This window comes from Meriones unguiculatus, chromosome 5 (genome assembly GCF_030254825.1).
Source record: "Meriones unguiculatus strain TT.TT164.6M chromosome 5, Bangor_MerUng_6.1, whole genome shotgun sequence".
In the NCBI taxonomy this organism is placed as follows: domain Eukaryota; kingdom Metazoa; phylum Chordata; class Mammalia; order Rodentia; family Muridae; genus Meriones; species Meriones unguiculatus.
Window position 1 is genome coordinate 521,768 of NC_083353.1, and position 27,357 is coordinate 549,124.

At 39.1% G+C, this 27,357-nt stretch overlaps 1 protein-coding gene across 5 annotated transcripts in view; it reads left to right on the forward strand.

Annotated features, from left to right (window-relative positions):
- Positions 1-27,357, forward strand: part of Exoc6b (exocyst complex component 6B) — a 436,866-nt gene that overhangs the window by 163,547 nt on the left and 245,962 nt on the right. For all 5 annotated transcript variants that reach the window (XM_060383430.1, XM_060383428.1, XM_060383429.1 and 2 more), the window contains one exon: positions 15,611-15,679. In XM_060383430.1, the coding sequence (XP_060239413.1) occupies positions 15,611-15,679 (69 nt within the window). The remainder of the gene's footprint in view (positions 1-15,610; positions 15,680-27,357) is intronic.

Sequence of the window (27,357 nt, forward strand, 5' to 3'; positions counted from 1 at the left end):
ATATGTATTCTATTATTCTCCTCTCTATTGTTCTCCAATACCCTCTCCTGGCAATGGTCCCATTTTACTTTTGTCATCTTAGTTTACTTTCTGTAGTTACTACAGGCTATATACTCATATTTGAAGATTTGGAACTAGCAGCCTCCAATGAAAGAGAATGCAATGTTTGTCTTTGTGTGTCTGGGTAACTTCAGTCAATATGATCCTTTTCTCTGTAGGAGTCAGTCTTTATTACTAATTCACTGAAATTCCCAAGGTCATCCTTTTAATGTATGTGCTGTGTTCCTTTGCTTTAGCCAGTGAGGTTCAGAGAAAATATGAAAGGTGGGGGAAATGAAATATATTGGCAGGAGCCTCATAAAGGAAGTATTAGAAGAATGTACTAGGAAGGTAATATTCTAAAATGACCCCACATCCCAGTCAGACACCAGTCCACATTAGAGAGTTGCTGATTGAGCTCTTAGAACAAGAATTCAGCACTTCACTTTCTAATGGCATCCTATCTTTAAACAAAAACACACACACACACAAAACCAACCAAAAAACCCCCCAAAAATCTCCCTACCTTATATTTATTTACTTCTCAGTTTGAATCTTCTTCAAGTGCACATTCTTAATCTCAAACCTCATGTAGAGAATTATTTGTTTAGATGTCTCCAAACTGGCTTCTTGGCATAGTTCTTGCATGTTGTGAATAAATTCTTCAGATAAGGTCTTTCGTGACCTACTGTGACGTTCTGACCTTCATTCTTGTCGTTCTTCAGCAGACCTCATTGAGAGCAGCATAGTTTTTGAAGTATCTTGGAATCCAAGAGCAGGCTAACTATGGCATAGGTGCCTAAGGGCAAGGTTCTTAGTCTATTTGTGATCACATATTACCTTGAGAGTTTGATGTGCACTCAGCATCTCTTCCTAGGAAGATGTGTGTATTCATGTGAGGTAGTCAATTCAAGGATTTAGGAAGTGCATTTGACCCTAGGTGCCAAGTGAAGAACCCCTATATTAGAACATGTGCTTAGGACTCTCTTGGGAATCACATTAAGATGTAGGTGGAGATGAACCTGGGAGAGCCTGCATTTTTACCAAGATTCCCTGTTAAGGTGATGTCTTTGGACTCTGGATACACTTGGATTTCTAAGGCTTAAGAGAACCTTGACGAAGCTTTTTAAAGTGCATAAAGAAGCTGTTCACAAAATGCATTGAGTTTCATTTTGAATTTTCTATTAAGATGTTTAATTTTTTTTCCTCTGGCAGTAAATACAGTATTTAGCCATGGGTGTGCTTTTATTTGTAACTTCAGCTTTTGGGAGATGAAGACAGACAGATCAGAGTTTAAGACCCACCTTAGCTCTACAGTGAATTTGAGGCCAGCCTGGGCTACAGGAGACTTTGTCAAGAACAAAAACAAAAAACCCATAACTAAGCAACCAAAACAAACAAACACACACACACACACGCACACACTCACAACAAATAATTGTACCAAAAGAAAAAAAGGGAAATAATTTAAAATGCAGTACTCAAAGAAGAATTATATTTTAATTTAAAAACTCTGTTACTTACAATACACTATCAAGATTTCAAACAAAATACATAGTTCTAATTTAATTAATTTGTGTGTCTTATTTTTCTCTTTTTGTGGTTGGTGTATGTGCGTGCATATGTGATGTGTACATGTGAAGGCAGACATGCTAATGGGTGCCTTCCTCAGTTGCTTCTCATCTTATTTTTGGAGACAGTCTTCAGAGAACCTGGAGATCACTTATGCTGTGTTAGCTAGTCTGGATGGCCATTAAGCCCTAGGAATCCTCTTGTGTCTGCGTACCCAACCCTGAGATTATAGGCATGCATCACTTTAGCACTTTACTGCCTGAGTCATTTCTCCAGCCTCTTTTCTACGCTTTAATGGACATATGTATAATATGTTCTGAGTAATGCCATTTTAATGTGTTTACTATGTCTTTTCTTTAATGATGCCTAGTTTAGGAAATCAGGGAATGAAATCAGTAGGAAAATCCAAATACCTACAACATAGCTATTCATACACAGAGCAGGTAGTTAATAAATGATTAAAGTTAAGTTTGTGCTAGAATGGGAAAAGCTGACCAGCTTGGGGAAGTAAAGTATGAAGCCTCAAGTTTGTCATTGTGATGGAAACCAATTATCTTGTTAAAACAGCTGACAGTCAGTCTCACTCTCCCCAGCTTGTTGGCTTGTGATGGAGTTAGCCTCTTACTACTGAGCGGGGTCATAAAGAAAAGTATTTTTTAGTATCATTTCTTTGTGTTTTATTTTGGTTTTGGGAAAGCTAATGAGTGGGTCATGATCAAGATATATTTTGCTTAGCTAGTCATATGTGGTATTTAACCATTTTTTAATGGACAGCTTAAGTTGGTTTTTAGTGCAAAGCTGTGTGTTGTAGAGAGATTGCTTTGAATCTGCAATAGACACAATGAGATATATGCAGATAGTACTTCTTCTCTAAATGCCCATATAGAACTTTTTTTTTTTAAGATTGAGACTATCTTTATAATTGTATATTTACCAGAAATACTTTTTTGGGATTATTTGAATTAAAATACAAAGAAGCTTGAAGCTGATATCATACCTGTGCAGAGGTAGACCGTGATACCTCTTGAGAGTGGGGCTAGTGTTAGCATAACATCATCCTGTAGAACGCTCTGTCTTAGTGCAGACAGTGCTGCACTTGTAACTGTTATGACGACATAATTATGTGCTTTTAAAAGAAAGGTGAAGTATAAGTTGGCATCCTTTTTGGTATCTTATATTTGCATGCACATAAATAAAACCCAAGACTTTTCGGAAATATGGAAACATTGAGTATGAAATAGTGTGAAAGAGCAAGGTCTATGACTTCTTTTTTCTCCAGGTGCTCAAGAGCTTCCACAATCGTAGAATGATTTATTAGTGCCACATATAGGACATACTTCATGTTCCAGTTTGTAGCTCTTATAATTTGTGCATAAGCTGTTAAGGGTCAGGATTATCATGACATCCACACTAAGTGGGTTAAAACCAATCTGAATAGAATACAAGTCAAATTAATGTTATCTGAGTGGTTCAAGTGATTCATGCTAGCTCTTGCAATTCTGACTCTTCTTTAAAGCACAGATCCTGGTAGTTAGGAAGCAGAGGCCAGCCTGAACTACAGAGTGAGTTCCAGGCCAGCCAAGGGTATACAGAGAAACCCTGTCTCAAAAAACCAAACCAAACCAAAACAACAACACAAAAGCGAAGGTTACCAGGAAGAACTGCTAATTCTCTTACAAACTTCATGCAGCTAGAACCTTTAAGGATGTACTGATTGTGGTGAGAGCTGGGATTTTTTTTTTTGATAAGTTAAAACTTTACACTATAGTAAAACAGAGTCAAATATGTAAACAAAAAAAAAACTTCAGTAGCATTACTAAAAATTCTTTTCACCTACAAATATTCTGTAAAACATTAGGGAATACAGATTGGCAAGATATATACAGAATAAGATACATAAAGCACAAAGGAACCATTAATAGGCCACTATATAAAGTCATTTCCATGTCAAAATACCATAACCATCTGGGAAAAAAAAATCTCAATAAAGGAATATGTCAGGAAATGAAAATTAGATTCCTGTGGCTACTCATCATTTCTTTTTTTTTAAATTTTTTGTCAATTACACTTTATTCATTCTGCATCCCCCCATAAGACCCTCCCTTCTCCCCTCCCAATCCCACCCTCCCTCCTCCTGTTAAATCCAAATGCACTGAGAATTAACAGCCAGACATTAACTTTTTCAGTCCTTGTTGGTATAATGTTCTTTTGGAATGTATACACCTTACCCTTGTTCTTTCAAATGCTAATTTCTCTCCCCGACTCTCTGGTTTCTCTGGACATTGCACTGTGATATTTATTCTAAGCATCACCTGTCTCAACTTTGTGTAAACATGCTACAATAAAGCAACCAGCCACAATGTTGAGCAATGGAAAGGAAGTAGGAAGAGAGGGAGGAGCCAGAGGACAGGAAGGTGTGGGAGGCAGAGGAAGACAGGAGGGCAGGAGAAAGCTGGAAGAGCGGAGCTGGAGGAGAGGTCTTGGAAAGATGTGGAGAATGAACCAGACCTAAGATTTCACTAAAAGCAAGTATAATATGGGAACTCTACATGTTAGGAAATTATGACGGCTTGGAGGTTTAGGATGGAGTAACTATTGCCCAGCATTGTGATCTAGGTTAATTAAATAAATCATAGTCTCTGTGTGGTGATTTGGTTATACAGCTGTTTAGGATTAACCTCAGCTTTACTAAAAGATATATCAATAGTAAATATTAATATTTTTCTACAACAAGTCCTAGAGGTCAGAAGTCGAAGACGAGGAATTCTGTATGTTGCTTCTCCTAGGCAATCTTCTCTTAGCCCTCTTTTATCTTTCAGAAATCCATCAGCTTCTCCTCACCTTGCTTTTATTTTTGTGCACTTGTTCTTGTGTTTTTTGTCCTTTTTGTAAGGACACCATCCTGACTTCTTAAACCCCATTTGCCTCTTTAAAAGCTTTGTCTCCAAATAGTGATATTGGGAAATAGAGCTTCAACATAGGGATTTGGAGGGAAGACAGTTCAATTCTTAATACAGTTTAACTGGAAAGTCTACAAATAATACATATTTAGGAAGTATAAATTGTTAGCTTTTTGCTTTTGCAGAAAATTATATAAGTTTATATAAATTAATATAATTTTTTAAATTTATACAAACTTATATAAATTTAATATGTAATTAATTAATTTAATTATATATTAAATTAATAGCTATGTTAGTTTACTGTTTTGACAAAATATCTTGATAGATACTTTTTAAGTATGCAGTGTTTATCTTGAATCACGCCTATGGTTGACTTTCTTAATTTGGGGCTTGTGAGAACTTGGTACATAATAGGACTTAGCATATAGTAGAACACATAAGAGGGAGGCAGAGAAAGGAAAGAAGGTCAGGAAGAGAGTGCACACGAATTGAAGGGACCAGAGTGTCAATATCCACTTCAGTAGCATACCCCTAGTGACTAACATCTTTTTATGCTCACAGTCTGAATGAAGCCTTACTACCTTCTAACAGTTCCATAGGCTGGTGACTAAGTCTTTAGCATACAGGCTTTTAGAGAACATCTAAATCAAAGCAGTTATCATGTTTAAACTAAAAAATAAATAAAATAAGTTTCCCCAGGCTGTAGAGATAGCTGAGAAGTTAACAGCACCTGTTTCCACGAAGACCATGGCCACTAATACTGCCTGTTGACTGGTAAAAGTCTTCTAGGGTCCAGTTACCAAAGTGTCTGCTTTGGCAAGGTTCCAGGGTCCAGGGTAGGAGCTGGGACTGGCTGCAGAGTTCCCCTGTTCACTCCATCTCTTGGGTCACCCAGCTGATGGCTCAGGCAACTGATCAGCAGCTGATCATGAAAGAGGATTGAAAGAAAAAGAAATAGGGGAGGGAGTCCACGATTCCTTCTCTAAGTCTAGGGACTGGCTACATTGCTACTAAGGAGGAAAACTTTTAACTGGCTACTTTTCTTTTTCTTTCTGCAAACAGGGCTGTAAAAATGGCCTCTTGCCAAAACTGCTGCAAGAAGTTGTGAAAAAGCAGGGTTTTTTGGGGGTGGGAGGGGGATCAGCAGTTATGGTCCAGAATGGCAGAGCAATTTATTCTACAAGATACATATGTCATCTTTAAAATTTTTAAAAAATTATTACAGTTTATTCACTTTGTATCCACTCAACACACACATGCTTAGGGGAAAAAAGTAGATAGAGTCAAGAAATTTAACTTCTTAAAGTATTTCTGTGCCATTCGATATTCCTATGTTGAATCCTCTGTTTAGATCTGCATCCATTTTTAAATTGGATGACTTGATTTGTTGCTGTTGAACTTCTTGAGCTCTTTATATAGTCTGGACATTAGCCCTCTCTCAGATACAGGGTTTGTGAAGATCTTTTCCCAGTCTGTAGGCTGTCGTTTTGTTCTGACAGCAGTGTTGTCACCAGGAAGATGCAAATCAAAACGACCCTGAGCTTTCACCTTACACCCATCAGAATGGCTAAGACCAAAAACTCAAGTGACAACACAGGCTGGAAAGGATGTGGAGAAAGGGGAACTCTGATCCATTGATGGTGGAAATGTAAACTTGGACAACAACTTTGGAAATCAATCTGGTGCTTTCTCAGACAATTAGAAATAGTGTTACTTCAAGATCCAGCTATACTACTCCTAGGCATATATCCAAAATACGCTCAAGTATACAAGGACATTTGCTCAAACATGTTTGTAGCAGCTTTATTTGTAATAGCCAGAATCTGGAAACAACCTAGATGTCCCTCAGCTGAGGAATAGATATAGAAATTGTGGTACATTTACACAATGGAATACTGCTCAGCAATTAAAAACAAGGAAATCATGAAGTTTGCAGGCAAATGGTGGGAACTAGAAAAGATCATCCCAGAAGCAGAAAGATACACATGGTATATACTCACTTACAAATGGATATTAGACATATAATATAGGATAAACAGACTAAAATCTATACACCTAAAGAAGCTAAGCAAGAAGGAGGATCCTGGGTAAGATGCTCAATCCTCATTCAGAAAGGCAAATGGAATAGACACCAGAAGAAGGTGAAAACAGGGAACAGGACAGGAGCTACCACAGAGGGCCTCTGAAAGACTCTACCCATCAGGGCATTAAAGCAGATGCTGAGACTCATAGCCAAACTTTGGGCAGAGTACAGGGAATCTTATGAAAGAAGGGGGAGATAGAAAGACCTGGAGTGGACAGGAGTGCCACAAGGAGAGCAACAAAACCAAAACATCTGGGCCCAGGGGACTTTTCTGGAACTGATACTCCAAACAAGGAACATGCTTGGAGATAACCTAAAACTCCTGCACAGATGTAGGTAATGGCAGCTCAGTGTCCAAATGGGTGCCCTAGTATGGGGAACAGGAGCTGTCTCTGACATGAACTCAGTGGCCTGCTCTTTGATCATCTACCCCTGAGTGGGGAGCAGCCTTACCAGGCCACAGAGGAAGACAATGCAGTCTGATGAGACCTGATAGGCTAGAATTAGATGGAAGGGGAGGAGGATCTCCCCTATCAGTGAACTAGGGAAGGGGCATGGGAGGAGAAGAGGGAGGGAGAGAAGGATTGGAAGGGGATGAAAGAGGGGGCTACAGCTGGGATAAAAAGTGAATAAATTGTAATAAAAATTTTCAAATGAAAAATTATTAATTTAAGAAAAAGAAATTTAACTTCGTCCTTGTTTATTTTTTGTTTACTGTATATGTACTCAGAAAGGTAATTACCTCATAGTCAAGAAAACATTTAATCACAAAAACATTTGAATTGTAAAATACAACAGGCTACATGTTTTAAAACTGAAAATATGGTGGGAATAGTATAAATGGTCTGTTATTTTGAAATTATTTGCCTCTTTTACTCATTTTTTTTCAGACCTTCAAGAAGGTGTCCTTTATATCTTCAATGCTTTTATTAACCCCTCTTCACCCTCTTCTAAGAGGTTAATAATCCCAATCATGGGATATACTTCTGCCCTCTCCTTCTTCATGTTTAAATACACTATTCTACTTTTCTCAGATGGACTAGCTTAATTCTAGAGTTCTTTGCTTTAAGAGTTTCTTATTAGCGGGGTGTGGTGGTACACACTTTTAATCCCAGCACTCAGGGAGGCAGAGGCAGGTGGATCTCTGTGAGTTGGAGGCCAGCCTGATCTACAAAGCAAGTCCAGGACAGCCAAGGCTACATAGAGAAACCCTGTTTGGGGGTGGGGGATGGAGAGAAAGAAAAAAATGAACAACAAACAACAACAAAAAAGAGCATCAGATCTTTAGAGGAATTTTCTGTGTACCCATACATACTGGTCAACAAACAACAACAAAAAGAGCATTAGGTCTTTAAAGGAATTTTCTGTGCACCCATACATACTGGTCACCCAAACCTCCACTTACTAAAATGTGCTGCTTATCTTCACTCTGTCAAATCATCTTTGAAAGAGCAGGGTATGTACAATATTTTCCTCTCCCTGAATTGAGCCACTGGACAGAAAATAACAAACTTTATTGTATTATTTTTCTAGAGAATAACATTTAAACATTTCATTACAATAGTGACCACATTCAGAAGATTCAGCTTTGAACAGTAATGCCACTGCATAAGCAGCCCTTGTGCAAATCCCCAGTTGTTTCACTTATGCTCTGCATTATTTTTACATTTTCCTTCTCTCTCCAGCCAAGCACATACCACGAATTTCATTTATTTTTTATGTGGTTTTAATCTACCTTATAGTATTTTAGGGTCTAGAGATAGTATTTAAGGCTAGGGGTACCCTTAGGAGTTTAACCTTTTGAGTATAAATTTGGTTCAAATGCAAAATTACATGAGGAGATGTATGGAGTAAACTCCCATCTCCATCCCTCTGCTTTGCTCCCTTGTACTTAGCCTTTGTATACCAGCATTATTAGTTTGTATATGTGTCTTTTATTATTCCTAAGCTTATGTAGCACAATACATAAATATTTCCTCATTTGAAAGTGTACCGGGAAGCTCACTCCATGTTGGCTCAGGGAAGCTCTTCTCACTGTTTACACTACTGATTAAGGAGGGTTCCCTTTTGTCTGTAGTTTTTACTTCAGTTCAGTTCAGTCAGTCAGTCAGTCCACAAGTGCACACATAGTGATTTCTAACATTTTCCTATAAAAATGTTGTTTCCATTTCACACTTATTACAGGAGGTATATAAAAAATCTGGCAATAGCACAGTGCTGCCATGCGGTACAACGGGCAGTCTGAGACCCTGGTGTGAAGATGGGGCAGTCATTGTGGGATCTTGCGTGTTTGTTCTGAAGTTGTCACATCCTCACTGTCTACTCTGTTAATCTTCCTTAAGGTCTTGTTCTGCACACCCACATCTATGTCCTGTTTTCCTAAACACTTTTTTAATCTTTTTACTCTTTTCCCTCAAATCTTAATAGGTAGAATGGCATCTTGGTATAGTTTTCATTTTTATCCTTGGAACTGTGGATGAAGTTGATTCATGTCTTGTTGATTTTTACAATGATTTTTATATTACAGAGATATCTATGAAAGTTATCTCTCTTTTTCTCTGTTTTTCCCTATGCCAAGTCCTTTCTGCTTTTTGCTTTTTCCTTCTTTTTACCACTTCTCTTCCTTTTTATTTTATTTTATTTTTTAACACAGCCTCCTTCGATTTGTACACTTCTAGTGCTGTCCGGGGGGGGGGAAAGGACTTTATTTGCATAGTTCTGAAACATTTATTCTATACATTTTTGTTCTCTCTGAGTTGCCTCAGCCCAGATCTTTTGTGTTTAGTATTGACTTTACTGTTAAACTGCCCTTGTTTGTCCCTAACAATTTTGAGTATGAACTAGACCCTTGTTAAAAAAGACTGTTGAGGTTTTTATTTCACCATTGTTCAGACTGAAGCAGATAATCCTGAAGAAATTATCCTATGGTTTTGGCCAGAGAGTTTTTGCATTGCCTCAACAAGAGGAAGTGGTGATTAAAAAAACAAAAACAACTTTTTTATTTAATTATTTTTATTTTTATATTAATTACAGTTTAATTACTTTGTATCCCAGCTATAACCTCCTCCCTCATTCCCTCCCAATCTTACACTTCCTCCCTCATCACTTCCCTGCCCCTCACTAAGACCACTGATAGGGGATGTCCTCCTCCCCTTCCATCTGACCCTAGCCTATCAGGTTTCATCAGGACTGGCTGCATTGTCCTTCTTTGTAGCCTGGCAAGGCTGCTCCCCCCTCAGGGGGAGGTGATCAAAGAGCAGGCCAATCAGTTCATGTTAGAGACAGTCCCTGTTCCCCTACTAGGGAGCCCACTTGGACACTGAGCTGCCATGGGCTACATCTGTGCAGGGGTTCTAGGTTATCTCCATGAATGGTCCTAGGTTGGAGTATCAGTCTCAGAAAAGAGCCCTGTGCCCAGATGTTTTGGTTCTGTTGCTCTCCTTGTGGAGCTCCTGTTCTCTCCAGGTCTTTCTATCTCCCCCTTCTTTCATAAGATTCCCTGTATTCTTCTTAAAGTTTGGCTATGAGTCTCAGCATCTGCTTTGATACCCTGCTGGGTGGAGTCTTTCAGAGTCCCCCTGTGGCAGGCTCCTGTCTCGTTGCCTCTTTTCTCCCTCTTCCGATTTCCATCCTGTTTGCCTTTCTGAGTGAGGATTGATCATCTTACCCAGGGTCCTCCTTTTTGCTTAGCTTTCTTAGGTGCGCAGATTTTAGTATGTTTATGCTATCTTATAAGTCTAGTATCCACTTATAAGTGAGTACATACCATGTGTGTCTTTCTGCTTCTGGTATACCTCACTCAGGATGATCTTTTCTAGGTCCTACCCTTTGCCTGCAAATTTCATGATTTCCTTGCAAAAACAACTTTTTATGCTTAGTACAAATACTTGTACATGTGTTAACTATTTTAGGTGTTCCCATAAAGGGTCCTAATAATTTGAGTGCATCTTTGTAGGAAAGTTCTAACTTTCAGGAGAGAGCTCTGATTAAAGCCTAGAGCATCAGTGTACTGACATTATTTCCTGTTCCTTTAGGATCCTAGTCCTCCTGGTTTGTTGGTAGTCTGTGGTATTTAGTCTCCTTTGTGAGATCTTATGTTCAAATGAATTTTACCCTTTTTTTTCCCTCTAGACTTCTGGAGTCAAAGTAGTTCAGAAAGAATCCTGCTAAAAAATATCTGCCAGGTATTTCTTGGTTTCCAAACATAATATGGGCTGCTTCAGTGGAATCTCTGAGTGCAAAGGCCGAGTCTCTCTAGCTAGTCATTTCTTGTCCACTCCCTGCAGAAAATGCCTGGTACATTTTAATGACTCCAGATCCTTCTAATGCTTAGAAATGAGCCCCAGTCCCTGCAGTTATTTACTAACGCCGAGAAACTGCTTTGTGTGAAGTGGCAATCAGAAGGGTTTTCAAGGTGGAACATGGCTTAGATAATTAGTGAGAAACATACCTAAGTTCCTACAAGCCTGTCTCTTCAATCCATCTACTTTGAAAGGTTTTTAAGAGAAAAGTAAATGAGGAATGTGTACAAGGGTGAGTGAGAGCTGGTCTTTGTGTTTGTCCTCTGGGGAAAATGTGGGAAGAGCAAGGTTGGAGTGAGCTAATGTCCTACGTTGATGAACAGTGCAGGAGAATCATAGTCTGTTTCGGTTTTTGTTTTGTTTTGTTTTGTTTTTGTTTTGGGGTGCAGGGAAGAAAGGAACTTTCTCTTGTATTTAGTTTTCCTTATATAAGGGTATGCTTATCCAGCAACAAAGCAGGAACATTTATCAGGTTAGAAAAGTTTGTTTACAGATTTTTGTTCTTAAGACAAGGTCTGGAGATGTAGTCTAGCCTGTTTTCAAACTCAAGGTCCTTCTGCCTGAGCCTCCTGGGCTTGCTAGGACAATCCAGTCTTAACTAGGCTTCGTTAGTGAGTCTTTAAAACAGGGGAAGTAGTTGCTTAATGAGACTCTTTCTGTGGAAGGGACGGTTAGCAAAATATTATGTGAAGCATCAGTTGAAGCTTGAGTGGCATCACTTCCTTGAAATCAGAAATCTTTTATGTAAATATTGTCCCCTTATGCTTGATGAAAACTTACATTACTCATTTTCCATTCTCAGAGACCTCCTTTTACCTAAAGCTGTTCTATTACAGAAGGAAAGATAGTATACAAATCAGATCCTGGTATTTCTTAAAAATTTTCATGATCAGAACTGTTAATTCTTTTCTTCCTGACTGTGAGATAGTCTACATCTATTCTAAGTCTTCAAAAATTCTTCAAGCAATAATGCCCACATAGATATAGGATCGTTTTCAGGGTTTATTAATTCCACTTATACATTTGATTTTCTTAGCCTGTCTTCTGTCCTTGAGTCATGTTGATCCTTGCGTGATGGCTTCTGTGTATATGTAAATGCTGCTTAACACATATTCTGTAGATAACAGTTGGAAAGCATCAGCTTGGTTGAAACTGTTACTGTCCGCGTGATAGGAAAATGGTACTAAGATGCACTAATTGCTTCCCTGTCTTTTCCTGTGTTGTGCCAGCCACTCTAATATCCCTTTTAGTAGCTATTATTTGTTTTGTTAAGAAGTGCTTGTGTTTCTTATGTGACAGTTTCTGGGGGCACAAATCGTAGCTGTACCATTAAAATTTTACCAACAGTTGCTTTATTGTGAAATTCCTGAGTGTTTGGCTGGTGGGAAGCATTAACTGCTCTCGGAACTGTGCAGTTAGGCAGCTGCTGTCCTTGGTGATGAAGTGATTTCATGTGAATTCTTAACATTAGACACAAAGCAGGGTCATGTCCTGTGTACTGTTTGTGGTCACTGCTGGTGTCTTCCTAGGTCTATTTGAACTTCTAGAAAAATACTCTTAATGTCTGAGTTCCTGACTGCAAGGCACAGGAAATGTTTAACTATTTTGATCATGTTGTTGTAGCCTCAGAGAACGCCCTTAAAGAGGAAGTGACAGGGCCCTACCACAGAGTTATCTCTTGTCAGTTCCAGGCCCCGTGGATAATGATTTGTCAGATTTGGACATGTGTGAAATGCAAGGGCCTTGTTATTTACTTTGGAAAGGAAAATTTAGATGAAGCTGATAAAAGAGTCATGGCTTTTGTTAGGAGACAGAAAACATTAGAGACAGTTGTTGTTAGCTTCGAAGGGTGTCCCTGGGCCCCTCCCTGACGAAACCCAAGTCTGCTTCAATCATTCTATGCAACTTAAGTGAGGGGAGACAAAGAAAGGAGGGAGGAAAAAAATAGGAACCCAGCACGCCAGGAGAGTATGGAGAGCAGACACGTCACTGCTCATGCCCCGGGCAGCTGCTTTGTCCAGAGCTTTCCTCCACCCGTGTTTTTATTCTGGAAACTGCATTCCATCTTGCAGAAGGGTGACATTCCTTCACGCAGTGCTTGTTGCTCTTCCTCTCTTGCCTTCTGTAGATGTAAGTGATTCTTTTTCATTAGTCGAAGCAGAGAAAACACATCCAGCTCAAAGCAACATGAGTCAGTGCATACTTGACATGCCTCTACCCTCACAGCATTCTGCGTCCTCACAGTGCTCACTCCTAGTATGCGCTCTGAGGGGAGCAGGGACGAAAAAACAGTTTCTAAATATTAGGCTGTTTGTGAGGGAGGGAGAGTTGGTGAGCTGGAACCTCTTTTTTTGTTCCTCTACTTCTTGCCTAGAAGAAGAGCTTTCAAAGCAGACAATTGGGCCTGTATGTGGGAGAATTTATCTGTATGTTAGTTTTGGGGCCAAGAAATAGTGGGTCAGGACACTGTTAACAGTCAGAAAACAGACTTGGTGCTGATGACAGGGAAGAACTTTGTCACCTTGCAAGAGGTAGGTAGCTTTTAGACACAGTTAGTGGGGATACACCAGTTCTACCCATTAGCAATGAAATGCCTTTTTTTTTTTTTTAAATGGGGACTGCCAGCTTATTTACCGCAGCTCTCCAGGAAATTTTGCCTTACTTTCGCTGTTTGTTCTGTAAGGATGGCTCCGACAAGTCATTGGGCTAGGTAGGGTTCTGCCTGAAGAATGGCTTCAAGTAGTTTCATGTTTGAGAGGGACTGGCTCTGTGTCAAAGTGAACCTACAGAAACAAACTACATAAAGAGCCCGTGAAACAAGGCAGAGGCTGGAAATTAGGAGAGTTCTCCAGACTTCTGATGTATAAGTAACCACACTTGCTCTAAATAAGTAATCATTTCCTACATAGAGTCATCTTTTCTCTACATGTTTTTTTTTGTCTTTTTTTTGTGTGCAAACATTATTTTATGTAGTTTAAATACTATTATAAATCTTCAAAAAATTTTTATTTAGATGATGTGCTTTATATAGCTTTTAGCTCTTGTTTTCTGGCAAGAGAAATGTTCGTAACGTTTTCATGCTGTATCTATGTGATTATAAAAGTAATTGGTCACTTGAAATAAGCGACCCTTACGGCATAGTCTTTTGGTCCCCACAGCAGCTGTGTTGCTTCCAAGGCCTCACAGTCTGAGAGCTTAAATCTGGAGACCTACGGTCTGACTGTGGAGCACAGCGGAAGGTAGAGTGCCAGGTGGTTTGGCCGTGAGCATGGCGGTGCTCCGTATAGAACAAAGAACATTTCAGTAAGAGAAAAGTCTTGCTTAGAGAAGCTGTGCCCCAAAGAATAGACAGTGTTTGCTTTATGAAAGAAAGGGAACCAGCACTGTAACCATTAGTCAGTCTAACTCAGCTTAGATGTGTCTGCTGGTGTTGCGCTGATGATTCACAGTTACCGTTGTGACAGGAAAAACCAGCTAGGTTTTTATTGTAATTACTTATGTACTGTTTCTCTTTCTTTCTTTCTTTCTTTCTTTCTTTCTTTCTTTCTTTCTTTCTTTCTTTCTTTCTTTCTTTCTTTCTTTCTCCTTTTCATTTTGTTTAACATGTATTTTCAGGTCCCCTTTTTTATTCTTATTGAATCTGTGTATGACAAATGATGGTTTCCTTTCTTAGTTGAGGAAATTTAGATCAAAGTCCATTCTGACTTCCTCCTTGTCAAGTCATCTGGCAAATTCCTATTAGTTATAAGAAATGATTTTACTTAACACCTGATTTTTGCTTTTTATTTTGATGTGTAAGTTTAGTCAACATACCACTCATTATTCACTTTAAAATTTGTTGAATAACTTCTTGGTTTGACTTTGCTTTTCTCATCTCATTTTTTAATACAGCGTCCTTGCCTTTCTATATAACTTCTGTACTTTGATGAAAATGACTTATACATTTTAATACTTATGACCTCTAATAACTGTCTGTCCATTAAAACATTTGTCTTGTATAGCAAGTTTCTCTTTGACACTGAAACTTGGCTTTTACATAAACTGTATGCATTTTAGAAGGAGAGTCAGGTCACCAAAGTCACAGCTCCATCTTTGCACTTCCCCTGGTGGTCCTTGGCCCACATGAGTCTCTGAAGGGAAAGAAATCAGGTTTCTCTTCTCATCTTTGACTGTGACACCTGGACCCTATTAGCACAGCTTATTAGTCTTGTACTAGAGTAAAAGAGCTGAGATTTTTGACTGCTCTCTCTCTCTCTCTCTCTCTCTCTCTCTCTCTCTTTCTCTTTCTCTTTCTCTCTCTTTCTCTCTGTGTGCATGTATGTGATTTTGAGACAGAATTTCATGCACCTAAATATGTGACTTTGAATTCAGGAATGCTTTTTTTTTTTCTTTTTAATTTATGTGTATGTATGTGTGTTTCTTTATGTGTATGCCAACTGTGTGTGGGCACTCACGGACATGCAAAGACGGTTTGGGATCCCCTGGAACTAGAGTTACATTATGTAGGTGCTGGGAACTGACCTCAGGTCCTCTGAAAGAGCAGCAAGCACTCTTAATTGCTAAGCCATCTCTACATGATTCTTTTGTTTTGAAATTCCCATTTACAGTATATATCTGGCTGTGAAAACAAGTAACCACTTGAGTATTAAAAAAGAAAATTAATGTAGTTTTCCTATAATAACCTTGATATTTTTGTAATTGTATGCTTTTAGGTACCTGGAGCTCAAGACTTGGTGGATTTCTCTCCTGTATATCGGTGTCTGCACATATACTCTGTCCTGGTGAGTGTTGATCTGATCTTCCTGATAAAGATGTGTGCTGAACCCCAAGTTCTGAATTATTATTACTATTTTTATTTGCTTTTTAACAAAGTTTTGTTTAATGAGTATTAAGTACTTCCTTCTTGAGTCTTGTTTATATTTGCCATGTAAAATGCTACATAGCTGATGACATTTCAAAGAGCCATCAGCAGATTGGTAGGTTACAAATAGGAATGCATTCATATTTCTGTAACCTAGAGTAACCTGCTTTTATACGTTAAAATATTTATGAAAAGCACTTACATTTTTTGACAATTATTCCTTTTGTTTTATAAAGTACTGGTAAAAGAGATTTTCTGCAAGGGCAATAGTGTGGTGCTAATAGAATCTCAGGAGGTGGCTGTCCCCACTGTGGCCCTCCGCCTGCATGGAGATGCACGGCTGGACAAGAGCCTGGTGGTTCGAGTGTAGTCTGAATAGACATTGGTATTTCTTTGGCCACTGCTGTCCAACTGTGCCTTCTTCATAGACATATTAATCACGTCATACTTACTTCTAAACCTTGGTTAATGTTTATTTAGGGTTTCTTACGTCTTTTGTTTTTTTTTCTTGGAAAGAGAAATTTTAGAAATTCTTTCTGTGTAGTTGATAATGACAGTGTAGGGTGTTGTAAACATCCCTCCTGTTTATGTTTATGTTTCTTGAAATGAACATCTTTAATTTTGATATAATCAGGCCCATCAATTTTAAACTTAATAGTTCATAATGTCCCAACTTCCGTAAAACAACCAAAAGTAAACCTAAACAAACTCAGAAATAAGCACTGATTCCCCCAATCTCAGACCAACTCCCTCCAGTACCTCCTGTTCCAAGATGATAGCATTCCCTTGCATTATCTTAAGTGTTCTGTTATTCACCCTGTGCTGGTGGAGATAGCATTATGTGTATCTCTATGAGTTCTTAATGCTCATCTGATTTCTCTTCTGCATGAAGTGGATTAGGATATGCATGAATGTCTACATAGGTGAGATTTTATGCTTTAAATGATTGCTGTGAGCCAGAATGGAAGTGCATTTTTGGGATGACAATAATGTGACAGTGCTGTTTTCCCACTGTGTGCTGCTTTTTATAAAGTTTTGTTTAGTTTTATGAAAACAAAACAGATTTGCTTCAAGTGAGAATTCTACCCGAGAAGTCACTCACTTGCACATTTACTAGCTGTATGCATTAGGGTGGTTTAGCACACTTATGTGTGAAATGGGAAAATAATTTCCTGTGTAGTGTGGTTGTTGACAGTGAAGTAATGTCCATGCAGTCCTTGAAATTATTGATATTTAATAAATGGCAGTTGTCTGATGTTTAGATACAGCACTAGTATTTTCAGAAGCATACGCTATGAAATATAGACATATTTATGTATGTAGGAACTCTAGATTTTATTTTATTTTTAACTTTTTTATTTGTTACAATTTATGTACTTTGTATCACAGCTGTAGCCCCCTCTCTTGTCTCTTCCCAATCCTGCCCTCCCTCCCCCTTCTCCTCTCATGCCCCTTCCCCAGTCCACTGATAGGGGAGGTCCTCCTCCCCTTCCATCTGACCCTTAGGCTATCAGGTCTCATCAGGACTGTCTGCATTGTCTTCCTCTGTGGCCTGGTAAGGCTGCCCCTCCCCCCTTCAGGGGGAGGTGATCAAAGAGCCAGCCACTGAGTTCATATTGAAGCCTGAGCTGCCATGGGTTATATCTGAACAGGGGTTCTAGGTTATCTCCATGAATGGTCCTTAGTTGGAGTATCAGTCTCAGAAAATACTCCTGGGCCCAGATTTTTTGGTTCTGTTGCTCTCCTTGTGGAGCTCCTGTCCCCTCCAGGTCTTTCTATCTCACCATTCTTTCATAAGATTCCCTGCACTCTGCCCAAAGTTTGGCTATGAGTCTCAGCATCTACTCTGATACCCTGCTGGGTAGAGTCTTTCAGAGGCCTCTGTGGTAGGCTCCTGTCCTGTTGCCTCTTCCAATGCCTATCCAGTTTGCCTTTCTGAATGAGGATTGAGTATCTTACCCAGGGTCCTCCTTCTTGCTTAGCTCCATTAGGTGTACAGATTATAGTATGTTTTTCCTATATTACATGTATAATGTCCACTTATAAGTGAGCATATACCATGTGTGTCTTTCTGCTTCTGGGATACCTTACTCAGGATGATCTTTTCCAGTTCCCACCGTTTGCCTGAAAATTTCATGATTTCCTTGTTTTTATTGTTTATTCAACATAAGTATTTATTACAATGTTCTCATTTTATATAGTAAACATTAATCATAGACCTTGAGAAAAAGAACAGTTTGACTACTGAAGACTGGAGAATAAGAACATAAACTATATAGGACTAAGTCTTTCCATTCCAATATTGTCTTTATTTCTTCATGTGGATCAATCCAAAGTATTTTCTTCCTTTATATCACTTTTCTAAGTGTACATCTTGCTTGACCTTGACTTTACTGATCATTTCTACCTCTCAACCTTTAATCTCTTTTTCTTCTCTTACAGCATAGTTTTTTTCCTTTCTGCTAGCCTTTCTGATATTGCTACCTAACTTGGTGTTTGTCAGCTCATCTTTCTGCCCTTCACTATCCTCAGCATTCTCTTTGTGCCACTGCTGTTTCTTGATGTTAATTTGTTCGTGTGCTAGAACTGAGTGTGGGCTCGTTGGTGGAGCATGTCCTTAACTTTGAGTGACGATCTGGGTTCAGTCTCCCCTAATGACAGCAGCTTGTTTGCCTGTTGGAGAGTACACAGATAGTAGAAACAACGTCATAATGGGTCTTTCACACTTCACTGTTCCTGCAGACTTCTGAAATTTCAGTGGTCTTGAAGCTATAAAAAGATTGTTCTAATCACCAGTTAGAAAGCCACACTCTGGTTGATTTTACCTTAGTACCATATCTAGACCTGCAGGTCTTATGAATATTATTAAACTTTATCTTATTTTCCCCATCATCATAAGGCCATTGCCTCCATTCACCTACTTATCATAGCTAGTGAAAGTCATCACCTTAAGTATTTCCTCTACCCTCAATCTCAGACACTTAGCTCCTGCCAAAGTCCTAGTTATGTCTAACATGGGTTACCTGCTTAATCTTATTGATCATCTATCTTGTAAGACACCAAAATAATTGAAGAAAGCACAACCTATGGCTCTTTAGAGGTCCTCCACATTTCTTGCTGCTTGTCACCTTGCTTTCAAATTCTGAAGCATTTTGCAGTTGTCACCCTTTCTTCACATTAGCCCTTCTACCTCAGTTACCACCCCTATTCCATTGTTTTTTTTTTTATTCTGTTTCATTTTAATTTCCTGATTCTTATACTTGTCTTCCAGCAAATTTTCCTAATATTGCAAACTGAGCTCAGTAGTGATCTGTTCTCAACATTTGTGTAAGGCCTGTTGTGTGTCTTTGTGTTTATTGCATTGATCATCATATTCTAGTAGATTGTTCTTTATCAATAGATGGTAACCCCTTTTAGGGCAGGTATAATGTTTATTCAGTTTGTCACTCTTGCCTTTGACCTTACCAATTAGTATTAGCACTATGTCATAGTCAGTGTTTGTTTTTGATTGTAAGAGGTAAACACCTTTTCTTTTGACCCTCAAGAAAATCCAGTATTCTCATCTCAGGACATTTTATTCAATGCCAGGGCAGGGACTTACACAGGGAAAACATTTCTATTGGTGTTCAGCGGAAAGATCATAACAGAAGTAACAAAAAGTTGTAATATTTTGTCATTTACAATAGTGTTTATCTGAACTTTTGGCCTGGAGCATAACAAGGCACACTTTGAATAAACATGGCAATATTTATTATTTTTAGTGAAACCGACCTTCCATTCACCCGCTTTATGGCTGTGCTGCGTATAAATTCCCAAAGGATTATTTGAAAAATCCTACTTATATCTGCCAGCCTTATCAGTAGGGCAGAAGTTCATGTATTGTAACAGGAGGTCAGATTTCGGTCATGGTCTTATAGATGGGGCCAAGCACCTGTAAATTCTTCCTTTGGTGACTAAAGTGAAGTACAATATCAAACAGGCAGTAGACTTTTCTAGGAAGTGCTGAACTTTGGCAGGAAGGACAAAGTTTGGTGGGTGGAGGCGAGGGAAGAAAGTGAACAAGGGTCAGATAGTGGTGGAGACTTGGACCCTGATGTAATCATACAATGGAAGTGTGTGGGAGCAAAGGTAGGTGCATTGTGTAGAATTGTTTTAAACAATTGATATGGTTTAAGTCTTCAATTTACAACGTACACACAGTTTAGAGTTCAGCAGGTGAGGAAATAAAATGTCACAGTCATTAGAGAAAAAACATTTTTTAAAAAGGAAAAAACAAACTCAAAGTCCTCCTGTTAAGGAAGTGATGGATAATAATAACTGGGGTTCTTGTACATTGTGCATTGTTCATACAAAGATGGATGGACTTTCTGTCTAGTGAATACATAAATGAGTGTGCCTTGCATATTTTGTGAAACCTTTATTGACTCAAGGTTATCTGCCATGTTCATGGGTTCCAACTTTCAAATCGGCTTCAGTAGAGAAAAGATTTCCATGTATTTTAAGCTCCTTTAAATACTGAAACATCTTTCTAAGTCATCTTGAGGCTAACTATGCTAACCCATCTTATGTACAGGATGTTACAAGATGCTTGAGTATCATTAAGAATGCATATAAAAACAAACAAACAAAAAAACCAACATAAAAATAATGCAGACAAGAGCAAGCCTGTGACTAAAGCCAGACCCCTGGTTCCTGCATTTCATTTATAATCTTTCCTCCTAGTGGCATCATGTTCTCCAATGTTCTATATTATATGTTCATTAACAATTTAAATTCCCACATTAAAAATGTTGACAAAATGTACACCTTTGATTTAGTACTGTTCTGCATGTGTGCTATATTATAATAAAACATTTACTTTCTAGATTCCTGACATCCTGAGGTAGCAATTATAGCAGTAATCCAGATGTTTCTTAATGCACACAGCAACCCCCTTAGTATTGCATCAATCTTAAGAATTGCAGTTCTGTCCTTTAGTAGCAAAAGGACACAGTTGGGAAGTATAGGAGAGAGTGGAGAGTGTTGTTCTGTGTAGCAACATTACTACAGAGGCTCTCCCAAGTGCCTGGGTAAGTACTTGGGTAAGGTGCCTCTGTAAATTTGATGACAGCCATCATCTCTTTAATCTAGGTGAAAAGCATGTGTCTTCATTAACAAAATTTAAAGTGAGCTTGCTGCTTTGTAGTCCAGGAGCCTTGACTTCTGGAGTGTTGCATGGAGTGGGTTACATGCTCATGCCAGCATGCTTGGCCCTACATGGAATACCGTGATTAGCCTGTCAGCCTTCCTCACCTCCTTGAATCTATCCACAGACTTCAAAAGAATCCACCATCTAAATGAAAATATAGACTGAGTCAGGTTGCAGCTGTCTAAGTACAGACCAATGCCCCCAAATAGCTAATGCCAGGTTCCCTTGAGTATCCCTTGTATTAGCGCCCCCTGAAGCTTCTTGCCACCTTGGTTTTTCCTTAGGTTCAGAAGCCCTACCTAGCGTAAATGTAAAATGTATTTTAAAGTGACCCTGTTACAGTGTCATAAATCTCTCTTCTCTAGGCGTGCCTTTCTCTCAAGAATATGACTAGCCTCTACAACTAAGCTAATAGCTGTTTCTTGAGTACATATATTAAAAAGATCCAAAACAGAGGTTTATAAATAATGTTGAGAACTGCTAGCAAGTAAATGTGTTGAATTTCAGCCTATTTCCTTTTTTCCCCAGAGACTGTGCTGTAATTAGAAGTGAGTCAGCATTGGGTCTAGAATTTATCCCGTCTCTAGCCCTGTGGTAGCTGCCAAGGATGAGACAGAGTGGAGTGGGCAGGGACCTTCTCGGAATGTGCTTCTGCCACGGCTTCTCTCCCCCTGGGTCAAGAGAGTATGTGGCCTCCCATTCTTAACGTGCAGATACCTCCTGGTGTGGCCTGTAAGGTAGCTGTGAAAAATGACAGAAGCAATGATCATGGAGCAGCAGGTAACAGGAAGAAAAGAATTTGGAGACTAGAAATAGGTACTAATATAGTGACACATCTTCATAAGTGTTAAATTTCTTAATAAAATTTGTTAATGAACTTTGATAGAAGTTGAATATTATGCTAAAACATTCAGGAAAATAAATACTTGAAGAGTTTATGACACTACTGGAGTTTTAATTAACAAAATGATTAGTTTTAGCAGTCTCACTCTCAACCTCTGGTTTTTGTAAAAACCCCAAGACAGCAGTCAGTGACAGATGAAGGCTCATCTCCCAACAGGTCATTTATACTATCACATCTAAAGCTTAGGGAACACTGTGGATGCAAAGCATGGAAGAAGAAGGGCAGTGAAATCCTGTCCTTTAGACATGACACAACCAGTGTAGTCATGGACTCAAGGCAGCTGCTCGCTCTTGAACCAGTCCTGTACAAGACAGGGCCCTGGAGCAGGCAATTGTGAACAGGGAAGGAGAGGCTCATGGAACACAGCCTCTACTACTGAACTGTAGGTTACTGATGGAATCTGGGGAAGGGGAACCATGTCTTTTGTTTTGTATGCTGCATCATATCCACCAGTTTTCAGTGGATTCTTCCAACTTCAAGGCCGTGCAGAAGGCCCTAGTCAAAATCAGAGGATCATAAGCATAAAGATATAAATGTGGGAAAGAGATTAGTAAGACAGAGGATGGGAGGGTATGGCTGGGGGACTGGGATGAGAGCAGTCACAATACATTATATACATGTATGAAATTATTAAAGAAGTTTAATTAATAAAAATACCCACAAAGCTATGTTTTTCTAAAGCTAGCATATGTGGCTGATAATGCTGAAAGATCAAGATGGTCAGAACAAGTTTGCGAAAAGCTTATATTTGGTTTTTCTAGTGACAAGCTGCTTTATAAGAAACCTGGAATGCTGTTTCTAGAAAATCCTGGGAGTAGGAGTAGGATGGAAGTGAGTCCCATATGCAAATCTTTTAGAGTAGCTCTCCTTTTGCCTGTTTTTTCACTTGAACTATATTTTTAAGAACTTTAGGTGACTTTATAAGCTTTAGGCTCTATTCTACTTGGCTCACTTTGTAATTATTTTATTTTTATTTTAATGGGCTTTATTTTCCCTCTCAAAACATTCTTGTGCATTCCCACGGTATCCAAGGCATGTACAAGTAGCACCATTAAGGAACCAGCTTAGAAAAGAGCCAGCTGCATTCTGCTTTCTTCTCATGGTGATCTTGACTACTTCTGTATAGTCAGAACACGTTTTATGTATTTCCTTTAGAGGTTTTTTTGTTTGTTTTTTAAGTGTGAAAATTTTGCACTGAAATGTTTAGCAGCTCAGAATCTATGTCTGATACTTTGTAGTTCCTTCCACTCCCCTACTATACCTTAGGGATTCAGGAGAGCCACTGAGCCACTAGTGCCTGGTGGGGATAGATAGGAGTAAACACTGTGCAGACCATAGAGAAGGAGCTGAGGGCAAAATACTTTGTGCACCGCATTGATAAGAACACAGGAAGAGCGTTTCTAGCGCTAACTTTCCTGCAGTGTAGACAAATGGGCTCTGGTTTGTAGTAGCTGTAATCTAGCTTGTTGTAATTGTCAAAATGCTCTTTTAACCCCGTGACCTTATTACCCATGGGCATATCTATCATTTGGCTTTGAATAAAACAACAGGCAGAAAAAAGAAAAAAAATGAGTGAAACAAAAAGCTTATTTGGAGATAATTGGACTTTTCAATTGTGCTTACTTGTGTGTTTTTATGTATGTTAAACAATGATCTCACATGGACAGCTTTAGACAGAGATTATGATGACTTTTCAGGCTCAGAGAAAGCAAGCAAGAGGTAATTGCATATAACACTGAGTAATGTCAATTATGGTTTAATCCTAAGTTTAATATAAGTGTAAACTGTGTAGTTTCTCATTGTTTGAGAAGAACTTGGGCATGGCGTGACTACTCTGCATTCCCACTTCTCTCCCTGCACCTTTCCTTCCAGCTGTTCATGCATGTGTCCCCAGCCTCCCATGTGTATTTCACATGTTTGTTTTTCCTTCTGAATGTAGTCAGAAGTATCTTCCTATTTGTCTGTCTGTCTGTCTCTCTATCTATCTACCTATCTAGCTGTGTGTGTGTTTCTTCCTACAATTGATGTTGTTTCTGCCAGATTTCTTTGAAAATTTTAAATATGAAAATTTTTTGTTACGTTTATCATATCTAAGATGTCTCTTTTCTGGATGCTGGTTTAGTATATTGCTCTGGTAGTTGTGAGGGCCATCAATGATTGTAGCCAATGCCTGTGACTTAACCCACAAAAACACACAGGGGAGACAAAGACACTTCTCTTTCTCTTGTTGGGAGTTAGTTTGTTGGAACATTTATGTAAGTGACATACATCACAATGATTTTTTTTTAATGTTAGTTACAGTTTATTCACTCTGTATCCCAGCTGTATCCGCTCCCTCATTCCCTCCCAACCCCACCCTCCCTCCTTCATCTCCTCTCTGCCCCTTTTGGAGTCCACTGATAGGGGAGGACCTCCTCCCCTTTCATCTGACCCTGGTTTATCAGGTATCTTCAGGCCTAGCTGCAAAGTCCCCTTCTGTGGCCTAGCAGGGCTGCTCCTCCCTCGGGTGTCGGGGGGAGGTCAAAGAGCCCACCACTGAGTTCATGTCAAAAATAGTCCCTGTTCCCCTTACTAGGGTACCCACTTGGATACTGAACTGCCATGGGCTACATCTGCAGGTATTCTAGGTTATATCTATACATTGTCCTTGGTTGGAGAAACAGTCTCACAAAAGACCCCTGTGCCCAGATATATTTGGTCCTTGTGGAGCTCCTGTCCTCTCCAGGTCATACTAACTTCCTCTCCTTTCATAAAATTTTCTGCACTCTGCCCAAGGTTTGGTTATGGGTCTCAGTATCTGCTTTGATACTGCTAGGTAGAGTCTTTCAGAGGCCCTCTGTGGTAGGCTCCTGTCCTGTTACTTGTTTTCTCCAACATCCAAAGTCCATCCCATTAGTCTTTCTATGTGAGGGTTGATCATATTACCCAGGGTCCTCTTTCTTATTTATCTTCTTTAGATGTCCAGATTGAAGCAAATTCCATAGCTTACTTACGGTTCCTAGTTGCAGGTGTCATGAAGAGTGGGGTTTTTTTTTTGTTTGTTTGTTTTTTGTTTTTGTTTTGTTTTGTTTTGTTTTTGATGAAGAATGTTTTTTAACTTATAGGTAGAATGGTTTTATTTTAGATTTTGGGAGCATGAAAAGCCTGAGTTTGGAACTTGAATTCTGTAACTCAAACAATAAACAGTCTAGAGCCATTATAATGGTTCTCAACCATTATAATGCTGCGACCCTGTAATACACTTTCTCATGTTGTGGTGACCCCCAGCCATAAATTCATTTTTCTTGCTACTTCATAACTGTAATTTTGCTACTGTTATGAATTGTAATTTAAATATCTTTTCTGGTGGTCTTAGGTGACCCCTGTGAAAGGGTCATTTCACTCCTAAAGGGCTTGTGACCCACATACGTAGAATTGCTGGTCTAGTGGTAGTCATTTAGGGCTTTGACACTGGAGTGGATGATCTGACTGCTGAATCTAGACTCTCTGAGAAAGCGTTTGCATGCTCCTTCTTCTCATAACTCAACTTATTTAGAACTGCTATATTTTTCCACATTATGGAATAAGCTAGTAAACAGCTGTAAAAGAAATAAGGGATTAATATGTAGGATACTCCAGGAGGGCTATTTGAAAAAGCCTATAGGCCACACACAGTGCTTGAAATAAACCAGCAGCTAGGAAGACTGAGTTATTTTGGTTGAGGCTCACATAGTTTACTGGCCTATTATATGGAGATATCAATTAATGTTAGGGATTTCTCACTGACCCTCAAATAAAGTGCAACATGTATTACTGTGTTTTTTAAATTTTGTTTTTTTTTCCTAGTTCCCACCATTTGCCTGCAAATTTCATGATTTCCATGTTTTTAATTGCTGAGTAGTATTCCATTGTATAAATGTACCATACACTCTGTATCCATTCTTCTGTTGAGGGACATCTAAAGATCATCCTGAGCAAGGTAACCCAGAAGCAGAAAGACACAAATGATACATACTCACTTATAAGTGGATATTAGCCATATAATATAGGATAAACAGACTAAAATCTATAGCCTTAAGGAAGGTAAACAAGGAAGACCCTAGGGAAGATTCGTAATCCTCACTCAGAAGGCAAATAGGACAGACATCAGAAGTAGGAGAAGACAAGGAACAGGACAGGAGCCTTCCACAAAGAACCTCTGAAAGAAACTCTACCCTCCAGGGAATCAAAGGAGATGCTGAGCCTCACAGCCAAACTCTGGGCAGAGTGCAGGGAACCTTATGGAAGAAGAGGAAGACAGAAAGAACAAGAGGGGACAGGAACTCCACAAGGAGAACAACAGAGCTAAATTACCTGGGCCCATGGGGCTCCTGAAGAGACCGATACTCCAACGAAGGACCATGCATGGAGAGGACCTAGATCCCTGTTCATAGGAAGCCCATTGGCTGCTCAGTGTCCAAGTGGGTACCCTAGTAAGGGGTACAGGGGCTGTTTCTGACATGAACTCAGTGGCTGGCTCTTTGATCACCTGCCCTTGGGGATGGTGCAGCCTTCCAGGCCACAGAGGAAGAGGATGCAGCCAGTCCTGATGAGACCCGATAAGCTAGGGTCAGATTGAAGGGGAGGGACTAGGGAAAAGGCATAGGGGGAGAAGAAAGAGGGTGGGTAGGACTGGCAGGAGACAAGGGAGGGGGCTACAGCAGGGATACAAATCAAATAAATTGTAATAAATAATATATAAAAATTAAATTTTTTTTGAGATATGAAAAGTAGTTCATACCCTGGACATGGTGGCACACATGTATAATCCTGGTACTGGTGAATGAGTCAGAGTCCAAAGGCAATGTGGACTATGCAGCAAAACTATCTCAAAAATCTTTGAATTGTGATTGTTCATGATGTTCATAGTTGTTCAGATTATATTTGAGTTCAAGTATGAAAAACCCAGCATAATGATTTAAACATTGTGGATTTTGTTGTTGTTTGTGTACTTGCTTTTTAGACATGTATTGAGTATGAAGGTGCTAGAGATTCAGCATAGATAAAATGTTGGGTAAGAAATAAGACGCTTTTGGATGATGTAAGTGCCATAAATGAAAACAACAACAACAGCAGCAACATAGTGGGGTGAGTGACTAGGAGTGAGGGAAAGACTGATTTTATTTGTTTATATTTTTTAATGTCTCATCTACTTGAACATCATCTTCTCAGACTCATCATTTCTTTGTGGTAGAAACATTCACAACAATCCTTTCTTTTAGTGGTTTTTGTTTTGCTCAGGCATAGCCCTGCTTTGTAGCCCAGGTAGACTTTGTTCACCTTGTAGCCCTCACTGGCCTCACACTCACAGGTATCTTGCCATCATCTTGTTAAGTGCCTAGATTACAGGTGTATAACACCATGCCCAGACTTGTACCTTTTTGAAATGTGTAGTTCTTTATTGTACTTCTTTCCCAACCCTGTATTAGCACCCTAGAGCTTCCTATTCTTGTTGAACCGTAACTTTAGCACCCCTGGCTTAGCTATA